The sequence below is a fragment of the Gallus gallus genome, chromosome 17 (assembly GCF_016699485.2).
Source record: "Gallus gallus isolate bGalGal1 chromosome 17, bGalGal1.mat.broiler.GRCg7b, whole genome shotgun sequence".
In the NCBI taxonomy this organism is placed as follows: domain Eukaryota; kingdom Metazoa; phylum Chordata; class Aves; order Galliformes; family Phasianidae; genus Gallus; species Gallus gallus.
This window is the reverse complement of record NC_052548.1, coordinates 5,645,555-5,666,382: the sequence shown is the minus strand read 5'-3', so window position 1 is coordinate 5,666,382 and position 20,828 is coordinate 5,645,555. Positions and strand designations below refer to the sequence as shown.

General features: G+C 57.8%; 3 protein-coding genes and 2 non-coding genes across 6 annotated transcripts; 3 read left to right on the top strand and 2 right to left on the bottom strand.

Annotated features, from left to right (window-relative positions):
* Positions 1-203: 203 nt before the first annotated feature.
* Positions 204-3,948, bottom strand: TRUB2 (TruB pseudouridine synthase family member 2). Its single transcript, XM_015279564.4, has 8 exons — positions 3,844-3,948; positions 3,641-3,760; positions 3,496-3,570; positions 3,281-3,342; positions 3,004-3,085; positions 2,570-2,642; positions 2,050-2,186; positions 204-1,362 (listed from the first exon to the last, which is right to left on the bottom strand). Exons 1-8 carry the CDS (start codon positions 3,938-3,940, stop codon positions 1,073-1,075), a joined length of 936 nt encoding a protein of 311 aa, XP_015135050.1. The 5' UTR covers positions 3,941-3,948; the 3' UTR covers positions 204-1,072.
* A 14-nt stretch (positions 3,949-3,962) lies between these two features.
* Positions 3,963-8,417, top strand: COQ4 (coenzyme Q4). The gene is made up of 7 exons (XM_415503.7): positions 3,963-4,031; positions 4,111-4,290; positions 4,828-4,924; positions 6,090-6,192; positions 6,487-6,616; positions 7,216-7,309; positions 7,563-8,417. The coding sequence occupies exons 1-7, from the start codon at positions 3,974-3,976 to the stop codon at positions 7,723-7,725; spliced, it is 825 nt and encodes a 274-aa protein (XP_415503.2). The 5' UTR covers positions 3,963-3,973; the 3' UTR covers positions 7,726-8,417.
* A 672-nt stretch (positions 8,418-9,089) lies between these two features.
* Positions 9,090-9,182, bottom strand: TRNAR-UCU. The gene is made up of 2 exons: positions 9,146-9,182; positions 9,090-9,125 (listed from the first exon to the last, which is right to left on the bottom strand). It is a non-coding gene; the product is annotated as a tRNA-Arg (tRNA).
* Positions 9,183-9,435: 253 nt separating this feature from the next.
* SLC27A4 (solute carrier family 27 member 4) lies at positions 9,436-18,848 on the top strand. 2 transcript variants are annotated; one of them, XM_015279553.4, is made up of 13 exons: positions 9,436-9,531; positions 11,471-11,637; positions 12,222-12,616; positions 13,238-13,396; positions 13,758-13,827; positions 13,940-14,031; positions 14,514-14,623; positions 15,008-15,217; positions 15,431-15,557; positions 15,739-15,876; positions 16,039-16,203; positions 16,653-16,799; positions 17,151-18,848. In XM_015279553.4, the coding sequence occupies exons 2-13, from the start codon at positions 11,477-11,479 to the stop codon at positions 17,306-17,308; spliced, it is 1,932 nt and encodes a 643-aa protein (XP_015135039.2). In that variant the 5' UTR covers positions 9,436-9,531; positions 11,471-11,476; the 3' UTR covers positions 17,309-18,848. The 2 variants fall into 2 exon arrangements, with proteins under 2 accessions (XP_015135039.2, XP_040505230.1); XM_040649296.2 differs by having other exon boundaries at positions 9,436-9,664.
* On the top strand, positions 15,491-15,552 carry MIR12230 (microRNA mir-12230). Its single transcript, NR_161985.1, has one exon. It is a non-coding gene; the product is annotated as a microRNA mir-12230 (primary transcript).
* Positions 18,849-20,828: the final 1,980 nt, after the last annotated feature.

The window sequence follows — 20,828 nt, the reverse complement described above, 5'->3', positions numbered from 1 at the left end:
CTCTGCTACTGAGGTACTCCGTCCCTGCTCCTCCCAGAGTTGTTCCTTGTACTTTAAGGGCAGTCTGGAAGATAAACTACACTTGTCTTTGCCCAAATCCAGAAGAAGAATAGGACCAACAATTTCTGCTGCTTTCTAGAATATGTAAATATCTAGAAGTAAGCAAGTCTCTGGCTGGGTACATAGCAGGAAAATACTGCATGTTGCAACAGCACCATTTTTAATTTACATTTAGAAAGCTTATTTCTGTTAAGTCTAATCCACCTACAATGATCTAATAGGTAACAAGTGGGATTACAGAACTGAAACCTCCACGGCGAGGCAGTACCTCTGCCTGCAGGCAGCTGCCAAAGGACAGCACAGCACAGCCCTGAGCAGCCCTGGTTCCTCAGCAAAAACAGACAGAGCTTTTTCTTTCTTAATTAACAGATCCGTGTATTTGTCTGTAGTGCTGAACCCAAAAACAGCCTCTTCCCCTTCAGGTCACTTTCAGTTTTATTCCTTGTGCTGTTAGCATCTTTGTGTCAGTCCCTCTTTCCCCACTGCACACGCTCTGTCTGACAGCCATTTCCCTGCAGGACTTCAGGTGAGCTGCCTTTCCTCCCTTGCAGCCCTCTTTTAGTCTCATTTCTGGCTCTCAGGGCTAAAGCAAATGCACTACTCTTGGGAAAATAAAAACCTGTGCAGCAGGGGAGATGTGCTGCTGGTTGCAAGGAGCAAACAGATCCATGCAATCAAGGGAACACAGCTCTGTAAGATGCTGCCTGTGTTTCCTGCTGCTGAACAATTTGGGAAGGGGTTTCAATATCCCATAGCAACCTAATGATCCCAAAGCCAACAGGGATTTTGGCACGGCTACCTCCTGTTAACGAACTGTTTACAATGCTTTAAAACAAAGAATTATACAGCCTGTCAATGAAAAAATGCCTCTCTGATTAAAGTCATCTCGAAGAAGTGGTGGAAGTGAACTGCAATTAACCTCTTTCCTTCTGCTGTCCATCATTCTGTCAGCACGTAGCGATGTTATTGTGCTGCAGAGATGGGCTGTGGATGTTCCCTCTGGAGCACACGCTCAGCTGTCAGCGGTGTGGGCCGTCTCAGCATCCATCTCCTGAAGAACACTTCCATCCCAATGGCCCATTGTTTTCTCTAACTCAGTTTTCACTCTGAGCTGACAGTCCAAAATTGCACTCCGTATGCTCTGCAGGTTCCACTGCGTTCTCAGGAGAGCATCATCCAACGTGAAGACACCATCACGTGTTCTTCGCACCTGTGTGCACACAGCAGATGATTTCAGCTCCAGACCAATCTCGTGGACTACCTTCCGGAGGTACTGCTGGGTCTCATGCAAGCAGTGGATTTCTGAAAGGTCAGAGAGATTCCTTTAGAGTGGGCAAAGCAATGGGACGGCTCAGACCTCGTCTGTAATGCAGACGTCCATCACACTTATGCTGAAGGTAACAGTTCAGCAGAATAGACTGCTGTGATAAAGCACAGGTGGACTGTGCATTGCTGGAACGCTGCAGGCTGTCCCAGCCCCTCCAGAAACTAAAGCTTTAGAGAACAAATCTGTGTATGTAGCAGAATTATAGAGAGATTTAGCTATTTTAAAGTGGATAAGAAGATTTACCTTACCACCTTTGTGGTAAGACGAATGATTTGGGAGCAATAGAAGACTGACTGCAGAAAAGCAAGGCATGCTTAAACACCCTCCCGTGCCCACTGAGCTGCACTGCATTTAAATACTGGCATAAGGAAGAAAAAGGAAAGCAAAATGAGGGAGGTGTGCAGCTGGTTTGGTTTAGTACAGCATCTTCAGTTCTACAGGGTTTCAGACAATTGCTCTCAGAAAAAGGGGGGAAAAGAAGCTTTGCACAACGGAGATAATCCAGCAGAGGGATGCTGTGCTGAGCTGGCAGGCTACAACTCACAGCACTGCAGGCATTGCTGGTTGGTACTGAGCTCCCACCAATTCACTGTGCATTAGGTCACTAACAAGGAAGTGAATTCTACCAACTTATATATACCCCAGCCTTGCAGCAGCCCTACCTAGCTGGAATTCAGGGAGTGCAAACTGCAGACACCGGATTGCAGTGATGATTGGGGGGCTTTTTCCCATGGGACGAATCAACCCCTTCACAGCCAGCTCGTAGGCCTCCTGTGTTTTCATATCGATGTGAGAATGCCTGGAAAAAGGAGAAGAGGAGCAGAGCAGACACTGAGTGCTGCTCTTCAGTGGGATTTGAAATAGATACGGTCTCGACTAAGGCAGAGCTGCACTTGTTATTCTCAGGGCTGCCCATGCATTAAGTTTCTGCACACATCTTAATGCTGTGCTGTGCTCAGTAGTGTAGCAGTTTGGGAGGGAGGTGGTTGGCCACATCCATGAGACATCAGTGGAGGTCCTACTGCAGCCTATTGGAGCTGGAGGTGTCCGAATGCAAAAAGGACACTTAGCAGTGGTCTCTCACGGGCATACAGAGCACTGTGAGTGACTGCACTTCTGTCTGCTCAAACCTTTACAAGCTGTAATGGCAAACACAGCCACGCTGTTTCTTTACATACGTACATCAGCAGGGCTTTGTGATTCGTCCCTTGGATGACGGCGAGGATCCGTTCCAGCTTCTCCCTCGTGATATGGTCTGCAAACATCAAGGTGGATGCATACAAGTGGCTGAAGGACTGAACTCCACAAAGGCTTCTCACCTTCTCTACCTCCAGATGTGATGTGAGCAGATCTGAGTCCCACCCACAGCAGCAGCAGCCGCCGGGATCAGAGCTCAGCCTGGGTCAGTGTGTGTGCTGTACTCAGCACAGGTGGACTGAAGCACCACAACTGCATGTGGGCAACGTGCATAAAGAGAGGCCAGGAAGCATTTGGAGCATCGCCTCTTATTGCAGTGCCTCCCACCTGGCCGAACGCCCCGCTATTCAGCTTTCTGTGCTCTGTTGAGGGTTTTGTGTTTTTTTTTCCCCCTTAAACACATTGGTTCCGTTTCTTACCAAACGTTGTCTTCTCTATCAGCTTCCCCGTGTCCGAGAAGTCCTCGGTAGCTTTACCAAACTGCCCCCTGACCGTGTAAACCTCCGAGAGAAGCAAAGGGAGTAAACCCATCACAGGAAGGTTCGGAGCAACGGAGCAGCATCACGTCCGGCCGTCAGCCCGGCCCAGCGCCCCCACGGCCCCGCGGGTCCGGAACGCCTCCGGGGTGGCACTGAGACTCAGAACCCATCCCGGGGCCGCTCGGTGCGCCCGCGGCGCTGCGCAGCGCCTGCCTACCTTGCTCAGGTGGCAGCTGTACAGGTGGCTCAGGAGTTTGTTGCCGTGGCCCACGCCGAGCACTGTAACACAGGAGGCGGGGACGCCCTCAGAGCCGTGCCGGCGCTGCCGCCCGTCGCGGGGGTACCGCGGCCCCGGGAGCTGCGGGCGGGCGGCGCACAGCACGGGCCGCCTTCGGGTCCCTCCCACCCAACCGCGCCGCTCCCCGCTCGCACCGAACACCCCCGAGGCCTTCACGTCCAGCCGGTGCCCGGCGCCGATCTTCAGCTGCGTGAAGCGGGGCCCTCGAACTGCGGAAACAGACGGCAATCAGCCCCGGCCCATTCCCCCTCCGCTCCCCCCGCCGCTCCCGGCGCTTACCCAGGCGGTGCTCGGCCAACACCGGCACCCGCACGGCCACCAACCCCGGCGGCCCCGCGCTGGCAGCGGGCAGGAAGCGGATGCGGCTCCGCGGGGGCCGCGCCGGGGCCGCGTTGAGCTCTGCAAGAAACGGGGCAATGATCGGAGAGCGCCGCGTGTGGGGGGTCGCGGTGTATTGGGGGGGGTCCCGGAGCTCTGCTCACCGCGCAGCAGCCGCGCCTCCACCGCATCCCGCACGCGGTTCCACGCCACTCCCGGCGCTTTGTACACCGCGAACAGCCCCGAAGGAACCGCCGCCATCCCGCCCCGCCCCGCCGCTTCCGGGGCTGCGCCATGCTGCGGGGGGCGGCCGTGCGGGCCGCGCTGCTGCGGGCGGTGCGCGGCGCTCCGGGTAAGGGAACCCCGCGCGGCCCCGCGGTTCGTCCCGAGGGTGCCGTGGCTCTGAGCTCCGCCACCGCCTCTCCCCGCAGGCAGAGCCGGGTTGGGCCGCGCCGTGCCCCGCGCTGAGGAGGAGGAGGAGGAGGAGGAAGAGCGGCAGCGGGGGGGGCGCGTCCCGCTGTACCCCGGGCACATCCCCACCACCCCGCTGCAGAAAGCGCTGCTGGCGGCCGGCTCGGCGTGCGCGGCGCTGTGGGACCCCTACAGGCACGGTGCGTGGGGACGGGGCACGGAGCGGGGCCTGAGGGAGCTGGGATGGCTCAGAGCGGAGCAGAGGAAGCTCGGGGGAGACCTCATCGCTCCCTGCAATCCCTGAAAGAAGTTGTGGTGAGGTGGGGTCGGCCTCTGCTCGCAGGGAACAGCCATAGGATGAGAGGTGATGGCCTCACGTTGTGCCGGGGGGGTTCAGGTTGGGTATTGGGGAAGGTTTCTTCTCAGAAGGAGCGGTGCTGCGGTGGCACAGCTGCCCAGGGAGTGCTGGGGGCACCGTCCTGGTGGTGTTCCAGACCCATGGAGATGTGGCACTGAGGGCTGTGTCAGTGGGCACAGTGGGGTGGGCTGAGGTTGGACTTGGGGGTCTGAGAGGGCTTTTCCAACCTGAGTGATTCTGTGAGCCGCTGCCAAGCAGATCTGCAGCGCTCGGTGCCCCCTTTCCCCCCCTGTCAACAAAACGTGTCCGGGCATCACGAATGCAAAACACGTGCAGGGATTTGTGCTGCCGCTGTGTCACTGTGCGGCCTCTCTTTCAGACATGGTGGCGGTCCTCGGCGAGACCACGGGCTGCCTTGCCCTGCCCAAGCTGCGAGACAGGATGAGGAATGACCCCGAAGGTTACCGCATCCTCCAGTGCGTCCCCCACACCCGGCCCTGCACCTCTGCCCCTCTGTCAGACCCCATCCCTCCACCCCGTGGGTCCGAGCGTGTTCCCTGGGCCCTTCTGCAAAGGAGAGCCCCGCACTGCTGCCCTGTGAGGAGCTCAGGCGTTTGTCAGCTCTGAGCCTCCCGGCTGTGCACTTTGCTCTGTACTCAGAGCTGAGCAGAGCCGTGCAGCAGGTCTGGGAGCAGCAGCATGGAGCCCCTGGGCTGTTTCAGCGTCGCAGTCTGTTCTGCTCTGCTGCCACTGGCAGGTGCTGTGTCTCTGTGTGTGGATGCAGAGTGTTTTGTCCTCTGCAGCGTCTCCTCGGTTGGGGACTCCACCCCCACTGCTTTGTTTTCTCCATAGGCACCTCCACGCTTTCATTCCACCACCCACTGCATCTCCCTAAGCTGTGAGATAACACTTGATGGCTTTTGCTTCTGCATCTGCAGGGACTCATTGGGCACAAGTCTGAGGACCAGCAGGGACTCAATAAGGCTCCAATTGACCACAGTCTCACTGCTCCTTTGTCTTTTTATTTTTTTTTTCCCAGTCCCTCAGGCTGATGAGGGATACAAGGAAGTGTCTGCTGCAGCCAGGGCAGAGCTGCTGCTCATCCCGCTTATCTCCCTGGCACCTGGGCAGCTCCTGGATCCATTGCAGGCTTTTATCAGGAGGAGAATTTGTCCCGCGAGGAAATGAAAGGACTTTTGTTCTGTCCCAGTGCTGTACGGTGCCTGTTTGCCACCAGCCTGGGCAGGAGACCTTTCTGTGCATGGCCTCCACGTGGCTGCCGATGAAAGCCTGAGCAGGAGAGATGCAAAACCTGCATCAGAACAAACTCCTTCCCCTCTCTCAGGGCTGCTGCTTTGAAGCCTGTCTTTCACAGGGGCACTGAGATCCGCTCCCCAGGCCTGGCTGCCAGCCAGGCTCAGTGCAAGCACTGCACTTCTCCTCCCGGAGCTGCCGGAGTGGGGAGAGGTGGGAATTCTCATAGCCGGGCCTTCAGGTGGATGCCTTAAAGAACGCATCCTGGTGGGAGCGCTTAGGGGCTGTGCCGGGAAGGGCAGGGAGGGGTTTCCAGGGCTCCATCTGCCCAGCACCCCCCGTGTGTGGGTCTCACACGATGCTCAGTGCTTTCTGTTTCCCTTTCAGGGAGCGGCCTCGCATCCGCCTCTCCACGCTGGACATGGCCCGGCTGGGGGGGCTGCCAGATGGCACCCTGGGCCGTGAGTACATCCGCTTCCTGGAGGACAACGTGAGCGTGGGTTCTCACTGTGGTTGGTCTCTGTGCTGGGAGCACAGATGAGGTTTAGAGGGAGGTTGTGGCCCGTAGGGCACCTGGAGGAAATGGAGGGCATTGGTGGGAGGTTGGGATGTGATGCTGGGTGTGGGTGATGCATCCTCAGTGCCGTGCAGCCCATGTGTAAATGATACCCACGGCGTTAGGAGCTGAGAGATACGCTGATGGGGAGCTCTGCGTTGCTGCGTGTTAAAGATTGAGATCAGAGGCTCGGAGTTCTGGCTGACCTGAGCCTCTTTGCCCTTGCAGAAGGTTTCTCCAGACACCCGCATGCCAGCCAAGTTCGTGGATGATGAAGAGCTGGCCTACGTGATCCAGCGGTACCGGGAAGTGCACGACCTGATGCACACCCTGCTGGGCATGCCCACCAACATGCTGGGTGAGCTGCCACGTTCCGTGCTGCCCACCGACCCCAGTGATGGTTTTTGGCCCATCGGAATCCCTGATCCCCGGCCCAGAGAGGTGCACGGGGAGGTCAGCAGCATCCCTGTCCCTGCACCGCTGTCCTCCGTCATCTGTGGGTGTTCATTGCCTGCTGGGTTAGACCACAACGTGGTGTTTTGCAAGCTCTGAGCGCAGGCTCGTGGGTTTCCTGGTTGTTCCTTATCTGTGCATCCCCGTGTCCTTTCCCCTCATTTTGTGTCTGACTCAAAGGCACAAGCTGAGCCTTGCTGGTGAGCCAGCAGGAACCAGCATTTCTGGTCCTCCTTGGGAGGTTCTGGCTGAGATGTGACAGTGGCTGAAAATGGGCTTTCCCATGCTGGGAGACGGGGAAAGACGCACGGGGAAATCCTCATTTAGCAGTTGCATCGCTAAAGGTCTCCAGGAGCCCAGCCTGCCTGGGCCATGCCCAGCTTGTGGGGCAGCGACAAGCAGTGCTGCTCCTGGGGGTGGCTGTCCCTGGGGGGTAACGCAGGGCTTCTGTCCCGGTGTGGGACCGTGCCCTGTGCCTGCTCACTGTGCTCTGCTGCCTCCCAGGTGAGGTGGTGGTGAAATGGTTCGAAGCCGTCCAGACGGGGCTGCCCATGTGTGTGCTGGGAGCAGCGTTTGGCCCCGTTCGTCTCAACGCACGGTAGGCACCGATGCTGTCTGATGAGGTTCCACGTTAACCTGAGTTCTGATCCTGGGTTTCTGCTGGCTGTAACCTTCCCACACAGAGTCCCATCCCATGCCTCAGTTTCCCCTGTGAGATAAGCAGGAACGCTGGAAGGGTACAGGGCCGTAGGGTTTGCATCTGCCCGGAATGGGGACTTGGAGGAGGGAATAGAAAACCAAAGGTGGAAATGAAAAAAAAAAAGCATTGTGTTGTGTGGCCTTTGTTGCAGAAAGCTGCAGGTCCTGGCCACGGAGCTGCTCCCATGGGCGGTCCGGAGCGGGCGCAACGCCAGCTGTGTCCTCAATGTCTATTACGAGCAGCGCTGGGAGCAGAGCGTGGAATCCCTGCGGGAGGAAATTGGCATCTTCCCCCCTCCGGCTGTCTGTGTGTGAGAGCTCAATGCTGCGGGGGGGGGGGTGGGGGTAGGGGGGTGGATAGGGGAGCCCCCGTTGGCAGCTGTTTCCTGCACTGTTCCGTCCCCTCCTGCCGCAGCAGCGCGGCGTGGCTCTGCTGGTGCCGACCTGGCGCTGAGTTTTCTCCTGTCGAGACCTGGCAGCCCCCTGTTTGGGGGGGGACCTCCCCGTGCCCCGACAACTGTGATCTCTTCCGCTGTTTGTCAGCAGGCGGAGAGGTGGCCAAATCCCGCCGTGCTTTTGCAGCCGGGTTTTGCTGGGTTGGGAGTGAGTGCAGACACAGCAAACTCGCGGCACGCAGGGGGTCGGGGTGCTCTGCTGCTGTGCCCGGGGTGCTCAGCCCGGCTCTGCTGCCTGGATGTTAGCCCCGCTGGAGCTGCTGTCGGAAGATCCCAGGCCGCCCTGAGGCCCTCCTCGTCGAAAACGTCATCATATGAGGTTGTCGATAGGGATTGCCTTCCTCTGACAGCGAAGTGGTGCGATGTGCAGTAGGGCACAGTGCCGGCAGAGCAGCACGGGAGGCTGCGCTGCATCCGGCAGTGCGGGCTGAGGGTTGTGGTGCCGGCGGCTGTTTGCAGAGTGGGGCGGAGCCGCGAGGCAGGTGGGGCTGCGCACGGGGAGGTTTGCTGTTGAAATTCCTTCTTGCTCAATAAAAGCTGCGGTGGAGCTGCGGTTAATTCTCCCTCCTCCCACCCCCCCTCCCTCTCTCCCCGTGCGGTGGGGCGATGCGATGTGACGCCTCGGCGCTTTTCGGGTCCGGGATCCCACGAGACGTCACCGTGGACCGCCGCAGCGCTGCGCTGCTCCACCGCGTCCGGGCACAGCGGGGCCGGGGCCGGCCCAGGGGAGCTGACGTGTCCGTGTCCCGTGTCCGGATGCGGGAGGTTGGGCAGCTTCGCCTCCCGGTTTTGCCACATCACTGCGGATTTGTCTTTTTTTTTTCTTCTTTTTTTTTTTTTTCGGAGGGGTGACGATGTGGTGCTATGCCACCAATGCCGTGCTGCGGATGGCCGCCGCCCTGCTGCTCGCCGCGGTGCCGTACCGGGACGACGAGGCGGTTATTTCATTCCAAAACAGGAGAGGAACCCATCGGGCAGCTGCCGGGACCCTCCCCTCCTCCCCGCCCGGCGCAGCACCGCCCGGCGCACAAACGCGGCCACGCCGGCGGCACACGGCAGCCCCCCCACCCCCACCCCCGGCCCGGGATCGGGCGGCTCTGCCCCGCGCCCTCAAAACGCCGAGCGCCCCGCGGTTGAAGGCGCGTCCCGCCGCCGTGTGTGGCCGGGAGGGCTCCGTGTCAGACTGCGGGAGCCGACGGCCGCTCCGCGCCCTCGGGCAAAATGCGACTCTGGTGGGACTCGAACCCACAACCTTTGAATGACTCCCGTCACCGCCGCGCTAGAAGTCCAATGCGCTATCCATTGCGCCACAGAGCCGTCGGACAGCCCCGCCGCCTTCGCCGCCTCTTCCCGCCGCGCGGCGCTCCGCCCCGCCCCGCCCCGCCCCGCGCTCGGGGCCGCCGCCACCACCGGGAGCGGAGGTGGGAGCGGAGCGGCGGTCGAGGAAACGCCCGCCCCGCAGCGCCGCCGGAGTCTGGGGCCGTAGAGGCGGCGCCGGGCGGGACTACAGCTCCCAGCGGGCCGCACGAAGCGCCGCGCCCCGCCCCGCCCCGCCCCGCCCCCGTGCCGCAGCGGAGGGCGGGCCCTGCTCCTCGCTCCCCGCTCCCGGCCCCGCTCCCGGCGGCGGTGCAGGTGGCCGGGCCGCACTGGAGCGCGCTGGAGCCCGGTAAGAGCGCGGCCCGCCCCCTTCTCCCTCCCCGCGGCCTCCCCCGCTGGCTCGGAGGGGCGGGCGCGGGGCTCGGCGGGGCTTTGGCCGCTGCCCGAGGCGCCCCGTGGCGGCGGTGCGGCTCCGACGAGAGGTTCGGGGCCGGTTTCGGGCAGGGCGAGGCGCGGCGGGGACCGCGGGAGGCGGGAGCGGGCGGGAGGGGTCCGGTGCCGCCCCCGAGCCGGGGAGAGCCGCGGGGGCTCCGCTGGAAGCGTCGCACCGGGGGCTGCGGCGCCGGCCCGGAGCTCCGGGCTCTGCGGCGGATGCGCGGTGTCCCCCCGCCCTCCATAGCCGCGTGCCCGCCGTGCGGCCTCCCCGCCGCCGTCCCTCCCGCCCGCCCCCCCCCCCTTCGGAGCCGCCCGGCTGCGTGCCTCGGCGCGGTGGGTGTGGAGGTGGGCGCGGGGACGGCGCTCGGTTGGGCGGTGGCCGTCCCGGTGGCTCCGCGCCCTCCGGCCCTGGCGCCGCTGTCAGCCCGCCGTGCGCGGCCGAGATGGGAGCCGATGGCGGGCGCCTGCCCGGGCCTGCCTGCCTCGGTGTGGGCGGTGGAACGCCTCGCTGCCCACACGGCGCCCCCCCCGCCCCCCTCCCAGCCGCCTCGCCCCTTCTGTCCGGTGCCGGAGGTGTGCTGAGGGCTCGGGGCTTGGCTGAAGCGCGGAGGTTTGATGGTCTCCCTGTTAAGCTGCACGAAGAGGTTCTCGGGGGGGGGAAATACAGGGGGCTGAAAGGCAGTGGGGCTGCGCTGGGGGATGCTGAGCTGCTCGGGGGAGGCTTGGAGCCAGGGACACGAGCGGGATGCGTGGGTCAGAGCCGTGGGACATCCCCGTGTTGTGGGCTTGGGGCCATCCCTGCCTGCTCTGAGGTCACAGCTCGGTGCGAGGTGGCTGCGTGATGTGCTTGGATGCCATCTCGCGTGGGGCAGCCCTGGGGCTGTGGCTGGCAGTGTGGCTCCCGGCCACGTGGGCAGAGCCTGCCCAGCACTGCCAGCCTCAGAGCAGGGAGTCATCTTCAAGAGAGGAAGGAGAATTGTGCCAAAATATCATCTCTCCGAGGCCGTGCCGGGAAGGACCGGTGTTATCTAGGAGCCGTCACTGTGCTGAGGTCCTGTCTCTGTCCTCTGCCTGCTGCTGCTGCCTGAGGAAAGCCTTTGCTAAATCATGGTCACCTGCGAGTGCTGGAGCTGTGTCTGGAAGTGTTCGAGACAGAAATATTGCAGTCCATTCACAGGGCTTGGGGACGGGGCCTGGGTGTGCCCAGCACCTCAGTGTGCCTCATGGCCATCACCCACCTGGCTGTGCCCTCTGACACGGGTTTACAAACACAGGCAGAGCTCAGAAGGTGGAGTTTCCTCTTCCCATTGGAGCAGCATCAGACTGAGGTCTGCAGCCCAGCATCTGTCCTGGGCACACGTTGGTGCTGTGGGCATGGGAGAGCTGGGCTGTAGGGATCCTTGGGGCAGGGAGCAATTTGGATCTGGACTGTCCTGGGTTGGGAGTGAGAGCTGAGCTCACCCTGCCTGGCATTGCCCTGGTGCCTCCTAACATCTGTATGGGGTTTCCTGCACAGCTGCACTGTCACACCTGTGGGGTGGCCTCATCTTACATCTAACACTACAGGGATGTGTCCACGTCCCTGGTTGGCGTGCAGGCCAGGGGTCTGAAGAAAGGAACAGCCGGGCTTTTGGTGGGCTCTAAGCAGTGCCATGCTGTGCCAGTGGCTTAACTGGAGCCTATGGGCAGGGTCTGCTAACATCAGCCTGCTGGCTTACGTCCTTGCTGCCAGGAGGAGTGGTGACTCTGGGCCTCATCCATAGAACTGGGAGCTGCTAATGCATCCCCTGCCCGTGGGTCTCTTATTGTTCGGTGTGCGTGGGTCGATGTTTATGTTTTCTCTCTCTCCACAGGCCAAGATGCTGCGTCTGGCTGCCTTCGCAGTACTGCTGCTGTTCTTCAGGGTCAGCCTGGAGCTGTCCTGGGCCCAGGCCATCCCTGCTCTTTTCATCTTCTACCTGGGATCAGGGGGATGGGACTTCTTCCTCATATTCCTCAAGACAGTACGAAGGGATGTCACGTAGGTGTTCTGTTTGGGGTGGCCCAACTGTGCGCTGGGGTGTGTGAGCGCGGTCCCAGCTCTCTGCTGGCACCTGGCCCAGCTGGAAGGGGATCATCTTCTGCTGTGCCCTGAAGGCACTAAACTCTGGGGCAAAGTTTTCCTAGGAAATATAGATTTCAGCTGAGCTCTGAAGTCTGCTGGTTGTCCTTGTCCTTGTACTTTATCCTGCTGGCGTGGCACCGGTTGCCTGGGCTGGTACCAGGTTGTGCCAGCTCCCGGCAAAGATCTCTATGTGGGACAGTAGTGACACCTTTTGGACAGCACCTGAGGCTTCAGGGTGCTCCTCTAAAGTGAGGACATCCCAGTCTGCAGCCTTCCAAAACACCTCTCCCTGCCCTCGTGGCCATAAGTGCCTTTGCAGAGGGCCTCTGCCTATATCCAGGGAAGCACCCAGAGCTGCTGCTCATCTAGAGTAACACCTGGAGCAGTGCTGGACTGTTGCAGCTCCTGGCAAGGTCTCTGTGCTGTGCTGTCTTTGCCGGAGGAAGCGGTTTCGCAGGGGTCACTGAGCAGCTTCCCTCTTGTTCCATTTATTTTGGCAGCACGGGGCTGGTCCTGCTGCGGGTGAAGTGGCAGGTGTGGAGGCACGTGAGGGAGAAGAACACGATCGCCAAGATCTTCCAGAGGACTGCGAGCAAGTGTCCAGAGAAAACAGCACTGATCTTCCAAGGCACGGGCGAGAGCTGGACCTTCCGGCAGCTGGATGAGTACTCCAACCAAGTGGCCAATTTCTTCCACGGCCAAGGCTTCCGCTCCGGTGACGTGGTGGCTCTGTTCATGGAGTCCCGCAATCAGTACGTGGGGCTGTGGCTCGGCTTGGCCAAGATCGGGGTGGAGACGGCCCTGGTGAATTCCAACCTACGCATGGAGGCCTTGCTGCACTGCATCACCATCTCCAACTCCAAGGCTGTGGTTTTTGGAGTGGAAATGATGGAAGGTGAGGGGCAGGCAGGTGCTTCAGGGGGCTTTCAGGCTCTGAGCGGAGGGGGTCCGTGGATTCAGTGCTCCTTTCCTGCAGGGAATAGAGCAAGGTCTCAAAGAGTGTGCACAGCTGAATTACTCAGGAATTGGATCTGGTTTTCTTTCTGTTAGTAGGCAGAGGTGGGTGGGTTCAATCCTCACACCCACGTGGGTGTGAGGATTCTTGTGCTAGAGGTTCCTCTCATGTCCACGCACTGCATGGAGCCCTGTGCTGTGCCAGACCTGCCCTGATGGAAGGGACGAGTCTCTCTTGCTCCCTACACTGTTTGCAGCAATCTTGCAGTGTGTTTCAGCCTACGCCCCTGCGGCTGATGGTGTTGAAAGACCTCTCAGCACCGCAAGGTTTTGGCTGGGAAGAAGTGGAGAACAGGATCTTCAGGTCTCTGAAGAGGCCTGGGCTGTGGTCCCAGCTGTTTGACATAGGAGCAACATCTGCCTGGGAGAGCTGTCAGGCCTTTTGGCATTGCTGAGCGCAGTGAGGGTGCAGCTACCTGGGGCACCTGCCTGCAAGGATAGGGAATCGCTGTGCTATACTCACCCGGTGCTCTTTCTCCACCTCTGCTCTTTACTTTCTCAGCTATGAAGGAGGTGCAGTCCTCCATGGAGAAGTCTGTCCATCTCTTCTGGTCAGGAGAAGGAAGCCCTGAGTCCGCACTTTCTGGTGCAAAGCACCTGGATCCCCTCCTGCAGACAGCTCTTCGCCACCAGCCGGATCCCCCTGAGAAGGGCTTTCTCGGTACGTGGTCAGCTTTTGGGAGCCAAACTCCTGGTGGTATTTCCGAGGATCATCTGGTCACAACACTGGCAAGAATATCTGCTCAGGATGCTGAGGGCAGACTTCAGCAGCAGAGCCTGGAATGTTTGAAGGGGGGCTGAAGCCTGGCTGCATGTGGTTCAGTATCATGTGCCCTCCATGTGTTCAAACAGGCCTGGGGTGAACCCAGCATGTTCTTGATCACATAACAAAATGTATTTTGATGTGATCAGAGTATGCTTTGACTTGTCCCCACCTTCTGCTTCAGCCAGTTCCTCCTGGATCAGGTGCAGTGATCTAGGTCACGCTGCATGTGTGACCTTGTCTCCTCATTCCTCCCCAGATAAACTCTTCTATATCTATACCTCTGGCACTACGGGAATGCCCAAGGCTGCTATTGTGGTCAACTGCAGGTAAGGCAGTGGGCGGGAGCTCTGGGGAAGGAAGGGGGCAGAGTCCTGGCCCCATCCTGGCACTGAGCCTCTGGCCCTGCTTCTGACGTGCCCCTTGGTTCCCCCACCCCAGGTATTTCCGCATGGCCAGCTTGGTTTTTTATGGTTTCCGCATGAGACCCGACGATGTGATGTATGATTGCCTTCCACTTTACCACGCTGCAGGTAATGTGTGCCCTTGGGACCTTGCTTGCCTGGACTTTGCTTCCCCTCTGCCATGCCCAGAGCTCAGGCTCGGGGTTGGTGCAGCAGTGATCTCTGTGTCAAAGAGGAGCTGGCCACTGGTGGCGGCATGTGACCTCTTTATCTGGGAGCCAGGAATTGATCTGGCTGACTTCTGGAGTGGGGACTGTGTGTGGGGAGGACTGTCCCAGCCCTTGGCCTGGCTTTGGAATTGCCGCATTGTATTGCTGCCTCATGAGAAAGGGGGTGAGGAAGGGGAAGCAGTGCCCGCCTTGCTGACTGAGGTGTGGTGGGATGTCTAGGTGCAACACGTTGCCCCACATGCCACTGTCACATTGCCCTGGGTCCTGGGGGCTTTGGCCAGATAAACACCCACCTGCTGAGAGCCAACACGTGGCCCCCGCCTCACTCTGGCCTGGTGGGAACTCGGGGTACTGAGGGCTTTCCTGGCTGCCTCTTTGCAGGGAACATCGTGGGGATTGGGCAGTGCTTGCTGCAGGGCATGACAGTCGTCATCCGCAAGAAGTTCTCAGCCTCGCACTTTTGGGAGGACTGCGTGAAGTACAACTGTACGGTGAGGCCACGTGCCCAGGGATCTGTGTCGAGTTAGGGTGAGCCCAGCTGTTGCAAGAAGGAAAGGCATGGACTCGTTCTGCCTGTCTGTCCTGAAATATCTTCCAAAGCAGTGGAGCTGTATCCTTCCCACCTCCAGCTGTAATTCCACGTTTCCCATGCTCCTGCATTAGCCAGACCTTGGATAGGTTTTATAAATTGAAGGAGTGAGTTTGCCAGAGGTGGGTGGGCATGAGGCAAGCTGGCAGGACCCCTGGATAATACCACGTCCTCTTTAGGGGACTCTGTGCCTGTTCTTCCATTCCTGCCCGCCCCAAAGAACGCCTTAAATATCCCAGGCCGTGGTAGAGGGTCCTAACGTGTCCTTTCTCTTTGCCCCTGCTAGATTGTGCAGTACATTGGGGAGATCTGCCGCTACCTGCTGAACCAGCCCTACCAGGAGGTGGAGCGGCAGCACCGGGTGCGCATGGCGCTGGGCAATGGGCTGCGAGCTTCCATCTGGCGAGAGTTCATGGCCCGCTTTGGCATCGCCCAGGTGGCTGAGTTCTACGGGGCCACCGAGTGCAACTGCAGCCTGGGGAACTTCGATAATAACGTAAGGCTCTGCCACCCTCCCCATGCCCCAGAGGGTGCCTGCTGGCCTGGCGGGGGTTGAAACCCAGCAGGGCTGTTTGCTGCAGGTTCCTTGTTCCAAGAAGCATGGCGTGCGTTAAGATCTGCCTGCAGGGTTTTGACTGTGCTTTTGTGGTGCCAGCTTGGGGCAAGAGAGATGTTCCTGCTACGCATCTCTGAGCACATTCTGTCCTAGGTCGGGTCCTGTGGCTTCAACAGCAGGATCTTGCCAGGAGTGTACCCCATTGGCTTGGTGAAAGTGGATGAAGACACCATGGAGCTGATCCGGGGGCCGGATGGTGTCTGCATCCGCTGCAAACCAGGTGAGGGCAACCACAGGGATGCATCTCCTCAGCCTGTGTGGATCTTTTGTCATGTACTTCATGGTAACTTAGTTAGGTTTAAGTCCTTGCTTTGTTAAACCACGCGAACTCTGTTAAACACCCCTTTTCCTTGGGCATGAGCGGTCACTTCCTCCATTCACCCCTTCTCCTCTCTGTGCAGGGGAGCCGGGGCAGCTGGTGGGCCGCATTGTCAAGAGCAACCCCCTGCAGCACTTCGATGGCTACCTGAATCAGTCAGCCACCAGCAAGAAAATTGCCAGGGACGTGTTTGCAAAAGGGGATGCTGCCTATCTCACAGGTAGGCAAGTAGGGCCTTTGCATCTGCTCAAGGGAGAGGGGTACTTGGATGGGCTCAGGGATGTCCCAGGCTGGTGGCACTGTCCTGAGATGCTCTGGGGAAGCACTTAGCTCCTCTCACACCTCGTTGTTTTTTTTTTGTAAATCTGTCACTTTCCTGTAGGGGATGTCCTGGTGATGGACAAATACGGTTACATGTACTTTCGGGACCGCACTGGAGACACATTCCGCTGGAAGGGAGAGAACGTCTCCACTACTGAGGTGGAGGGGACGCTGAGCCGCATCCTCAACCTGACAGACGTGGTTGTGTATGGGGTGGAGATCCCAGGTAACTGAGAGGGGAGGGGAGGACAGTGGAGGCAGGCAGGCTGCGGTACTTGGGCGTGTGTCTTGCTTGTCCACATCGTGTCCTTTCACAAGAGGCTGGACAGAGGCTCCTTGTGAGCTGGGAAGAGACTACTGGGAATGTGACTAGCAGGAGCCAAAGGGTTCCCTCTCTCAGGCAGAGGTTTGGCCTGGTCCTGGCTGGTTTGGAAGGGCCCTGAGTCCTTTTGGGATAGGCTGCGAGTGCTGCCTCTGGGAGGAGATGACCATGACCGCAGGGTGTCGCTGGTAAACGTGGCTGCAGGGTGGTGACACAGGCAGTGACACAACTGGACATTTGGTGCTTTCTACAAAGCAGGGAAAGTGCCAGAGGCCTCAGTGCTGTGGGGCAAACAGAAGTGATGCCGCAGGGACAGCGTGCCCAAGAACTCTCCCTTCTTTTCTGTCTCTCAGGCATTGAGGGGAAGGCAGGAATGGCAGCCATTGCCGACCCAGAGAACTCATGTGACCTGGAGGGCTTTGCCAGCCAGCTGAAAAAGGCCCTGCCGCTGTATGCACAGCCTGTCTTCCTACGGTTCCTGCACGAGGTCTCCAAAACAAGTGAGCCACCGTCTGTGCTGTCATACAGGGCATGCAGCTGGGGGGAGTGTGGGGAAGGGCACTATGCTCCCTGGTGCATAAGGGGTGCGTGGGTACGGGGGCTGATCTGCAGTGGGATCAGTGTTGGGATGGAGCATGTCTGCCCTATGAGCCCCTGGTCCTACCAGTTCCTCTGGTGGTTTGGAGACATGGGAGTGCAAGGCTCAGGATGGCAGCTGATGCTGAGATGCCTCTAGGCAGTGCACAGAGCCCCACAGTCTGACAGCAAGACGTGGTGCAGCACAGCAGGGCAGAGGTGGGAGCGCGTGCAGCCAACAACCCCTTGCTCCCTTTTCTTTCCCCATGTGCCAGGCACCTACAAATTCCAGAAGATGGAGCTGCGTAAGCAGGGCTTTGACCCCACGCTGGTGAAGGACAAGTTGTACTTCTTGGACTGCAGGCAAGGCCGCTACCTGCCCCTGGACCAGGAGGCGTTCGACAGGATCCAGTCGGGACAGCAGAAGCTGTAACAGTGGGGCTCAAGCAAGGCAGCTCCCCGAATCGTGCTGGGAGAAGAGGGGCAGGGCAGGCACTGGGGAAGGAAAGGTTCAAGGAGTGGTATAAAGGCACACTAGAGATTTTGTTCGACAAGTTTTACAGATCATGGGCTGGGGGAATGCAGCAGGGACTCGGGAGGGAGACGGTTACATACCAAAGCATAAACTCATTATGGCTTTATTTTCTACTTGGTACAGCGGTGACGGTCCCATGCCACAGGACGGGCAGGGCCCTGGCCAGTTGGGGAGGGGTGGAGTGCCCCTGCCATTCCATTTTGCTTTTCCTGTCTTTCCCTCCCTTTTCCTGCCCACAGCAATCCTTCGTTATGAAGCCCATGAAGGGACCGTTGCTGGGCTCTTTTCCCCACTCCCCCACCATGCAGCCAGCTCCTCCCTGGCACTGGCAGAGGGAAGCTGGGTGCCAGGCGCAACCCCTACCCCTGCGTGGCCCACTGGTGTCATGTTTGTGCTGTGAATCAGGGAAGCAGGGTAGAGCTGGGCTCAGGAGAGGGATAGGGATGTGTTTCTACTATGCCTTGCTCTCTCCTGAGGTTGACATTTCTATTTTTCACAATCACACGCACATTATATACGTATATATACATATATTATACACGCTGACTTTTTTTTTTTCAATCTTAATTTATTGTCTGTACTTCTGAATGTGTCCCGGGTTTGTGCAGTAGGTGGAGAGAGATCCTAGACCTGTCCTCTCTTGGAGAGCCCCTTTCTCTCACAGGGAGATGGGATGATCGTCTGGGGCTGATTCTCCTCTTCCAGCATGGGTGCAGCCATGTATGTCCTTGTGGCCTTGCTCCATGGTGAAGGACATGAGTGAACCCTGCTATCTTGTGGACGGTTTTCTGGGTCTCTTACTTCCACCTTTCATGGATGCAGCCTTGTTTTGTGCACCTTCTTTCCTGTATAAAATAGGTGGGAAAGTGGCAATGAAGGGCTTGGTTTGCCTTTGCTTAAGCATACTCAGCACCTTGGGATCACAGAGCAACTCTAGGAACTTTCTTGCTGTGATATCTGTGTCTTGAATATGGGAAGCAACTTGCCTGGAAGGGATAAAATCCTCCAGAGAGTTGTCTCTGTGACAGCCTGATGTCATGTGCTCTGTGCCCCTTCCTGCAAGAGCCCTCCCCATCTCTGCTGCAGGAGCTGGGCCTCTGAACTGAAACGTCCATGTGAAACACTTGACTTGCGCTATGTGAATTCTCTGCATTGTGTCTGATGTGAAGCAGCCTTAGCAGCAACGTCTGATTCCAGTCTTTGGAGACCGAGCAGAAACATCTGTTCCAGAGAAAACTCTGGTTTGGGATTAATTCTTTTTTCTTTTTTTTTTTTTTTTAGTGGTTTATTTTTATGCTTTCAGCAGGGTTAATCCTTAAAATGACTTCTGTCTCTTGTGAGGGCAGGGTGTGTCTGCTCTTCTAGCTGTGCTTCCACACCACCATACCTGCCTGCCCCAGTCTGTCCTGTCCTCACAATTAAATATGAGTACGGGCTATGCTGGAGTTTCCTACTTCTTGTTTGTGTGGTCCTGTTTGTGTGTTTGGGAGGAGGGAACTGTGATGGTTTGGGAACTGGGAGCTGCCACTCCAGAGCACAGCCTCTCTGTGTGTACTTCATCTCTGGGCAGGGAGCAGTGGGCCCTTTGCAGCTGTGTTGAAGCCTGTATAAACACCACCTGTTGGTAAGACCCTCCCCATCCCTCTCTACTTGCTCCCCTTTTCTCCCAGCTATCTGTTTAGTACTGCCATCCCAGTTTGTCCTGGATCTGTTCTTGTTTACCCCAAAATGTCCATCCTCCTCCTCCCCTCTCCCTGCTTCTCAACCTTTGCCGTGCTTAATCTTCCATCTCATTTCTCAGCTGGCAGTCAGGTTTTTTTGTACTCATCTCCCTTCCCTTGCTGCCAGAACCATCCTTAGACCTTCTCCATCCTGCTCTGAGGAGGGATCATATTGAACGGTCTGTTGGTGGCTGCTGTACGGGACAGGAGTGGGACGGTGCCCATCTGCTCCGCAGGTGCTCAGGTCTCGCTTTTGGACGCTGTTCCTCTCTCAGTCTGCCAGTGGAGGGCAGGCTGGGAACAGCAAACACCTCCCGTCAGGGGACTCCTCAGCCTGGGGCCTGCAGCCCCTGGGAGGGGGAGGGCACTGCGACTGGGGATGAGTTAACTAAAGTGGGGACTGATCCGATCTTGCCTGGCATGGAAAGGAAGCTTTGGATAGCTGTGATTGTGTTGGATGTGGATCCAGTGGGAATCCACGGTGGCCTCAGGCTCTGCTTGCAGCTGCTCCAGGGCTACCCTGAGTCTCTGGACCACTGCTGAACAGCAGCCTGATGTGATGGGCGCTCTGCTACAGAGATCAAGTGAGAGTCTGACCTCCCTGAAGGCAGTCTTGGGGGCTGTTGTCTGGAAATACATGGTTTGAAGTGGTATGGGAAATACTTTTCTCCCTGGAAGAAACAGCCGTGTTGCTGTGCATGCCAATCTGCTACCAGAAGAGGCATGGGGAAGGTGCAGTGCTGCATTTCCCTATGTCTGAGAGCAAGTTATGATTCAAACAGGCAAACTGCATTCAGAGAAACTGCATGTTCAATGCAGGTGGAAATAACATCAGAAGCTTATAGAATTATGGCAGTTGTTCGCAAGTAAAAATCGGTCTGTATTGCCAGAAGGAATAGAGTCTGGCTGGAGCAAGGAGGAAAAATGAGACCTAGATGTGGGGTGGCAGCTTCAGTGGCACTCACATGCTCTGCTGAGTCCTGGATCAGTGCTGGGACAAAATGCTTCCAGCAGAGAGGTGCTTGGAAAGGAGCAGCCAGTGCCTAATCTGAGGCTGAATGATTGCTTGTTTGTTCTAAATTTCCTTTTGCCTTTTTTAAGGAAGAAGCTAATTGAATCCTCTATGATTAGAGACAGCCTGGGAGACTTATCTTGATCAATAAGCTAAAGTCTGCCTCAACAGCTGCATATAGATAAAAGTACTATATAGAAAGTATGAGGTATTATTCTTTTTTATTAAAAAAAAAAAAACTCAAAAGCTGTTTCCATGAGGTTAGGAAAACATTAAAATCCCTTCCTGGGTTCTTATTAGCCAATTAATTTAAGCAAAGCCAAAGAGCTTTACAAACCAAATGTGCTTTTCACCATGGAGATGACCAATTCTTGCACATCTGTCACTCTGGACAAGGGCAATATTAAGAAAAACAAGGCTGTAACTTTTTCTCTGATCAGCATCTCTTTCCAGCTCTCAGTCCACCTCAGGCTGTGCTTGGTGAGCAAAACTGGAGGATATTTCAATCCAAACGCAGGCAGAGGCTCAGCAAGATGCTCAGGACCTTTCTGCTTCAAATTACTTTCTGCTGCTCAGAGCCTGTGAGCAGCTTTAGAGCTGCATGGCTCCCAGCCTCCTCCACCGCTCTTCATGTGCTGAAGCCCTGGCACACAATGCCGCCTGCTCCTCCCATCGCCGGCCACAC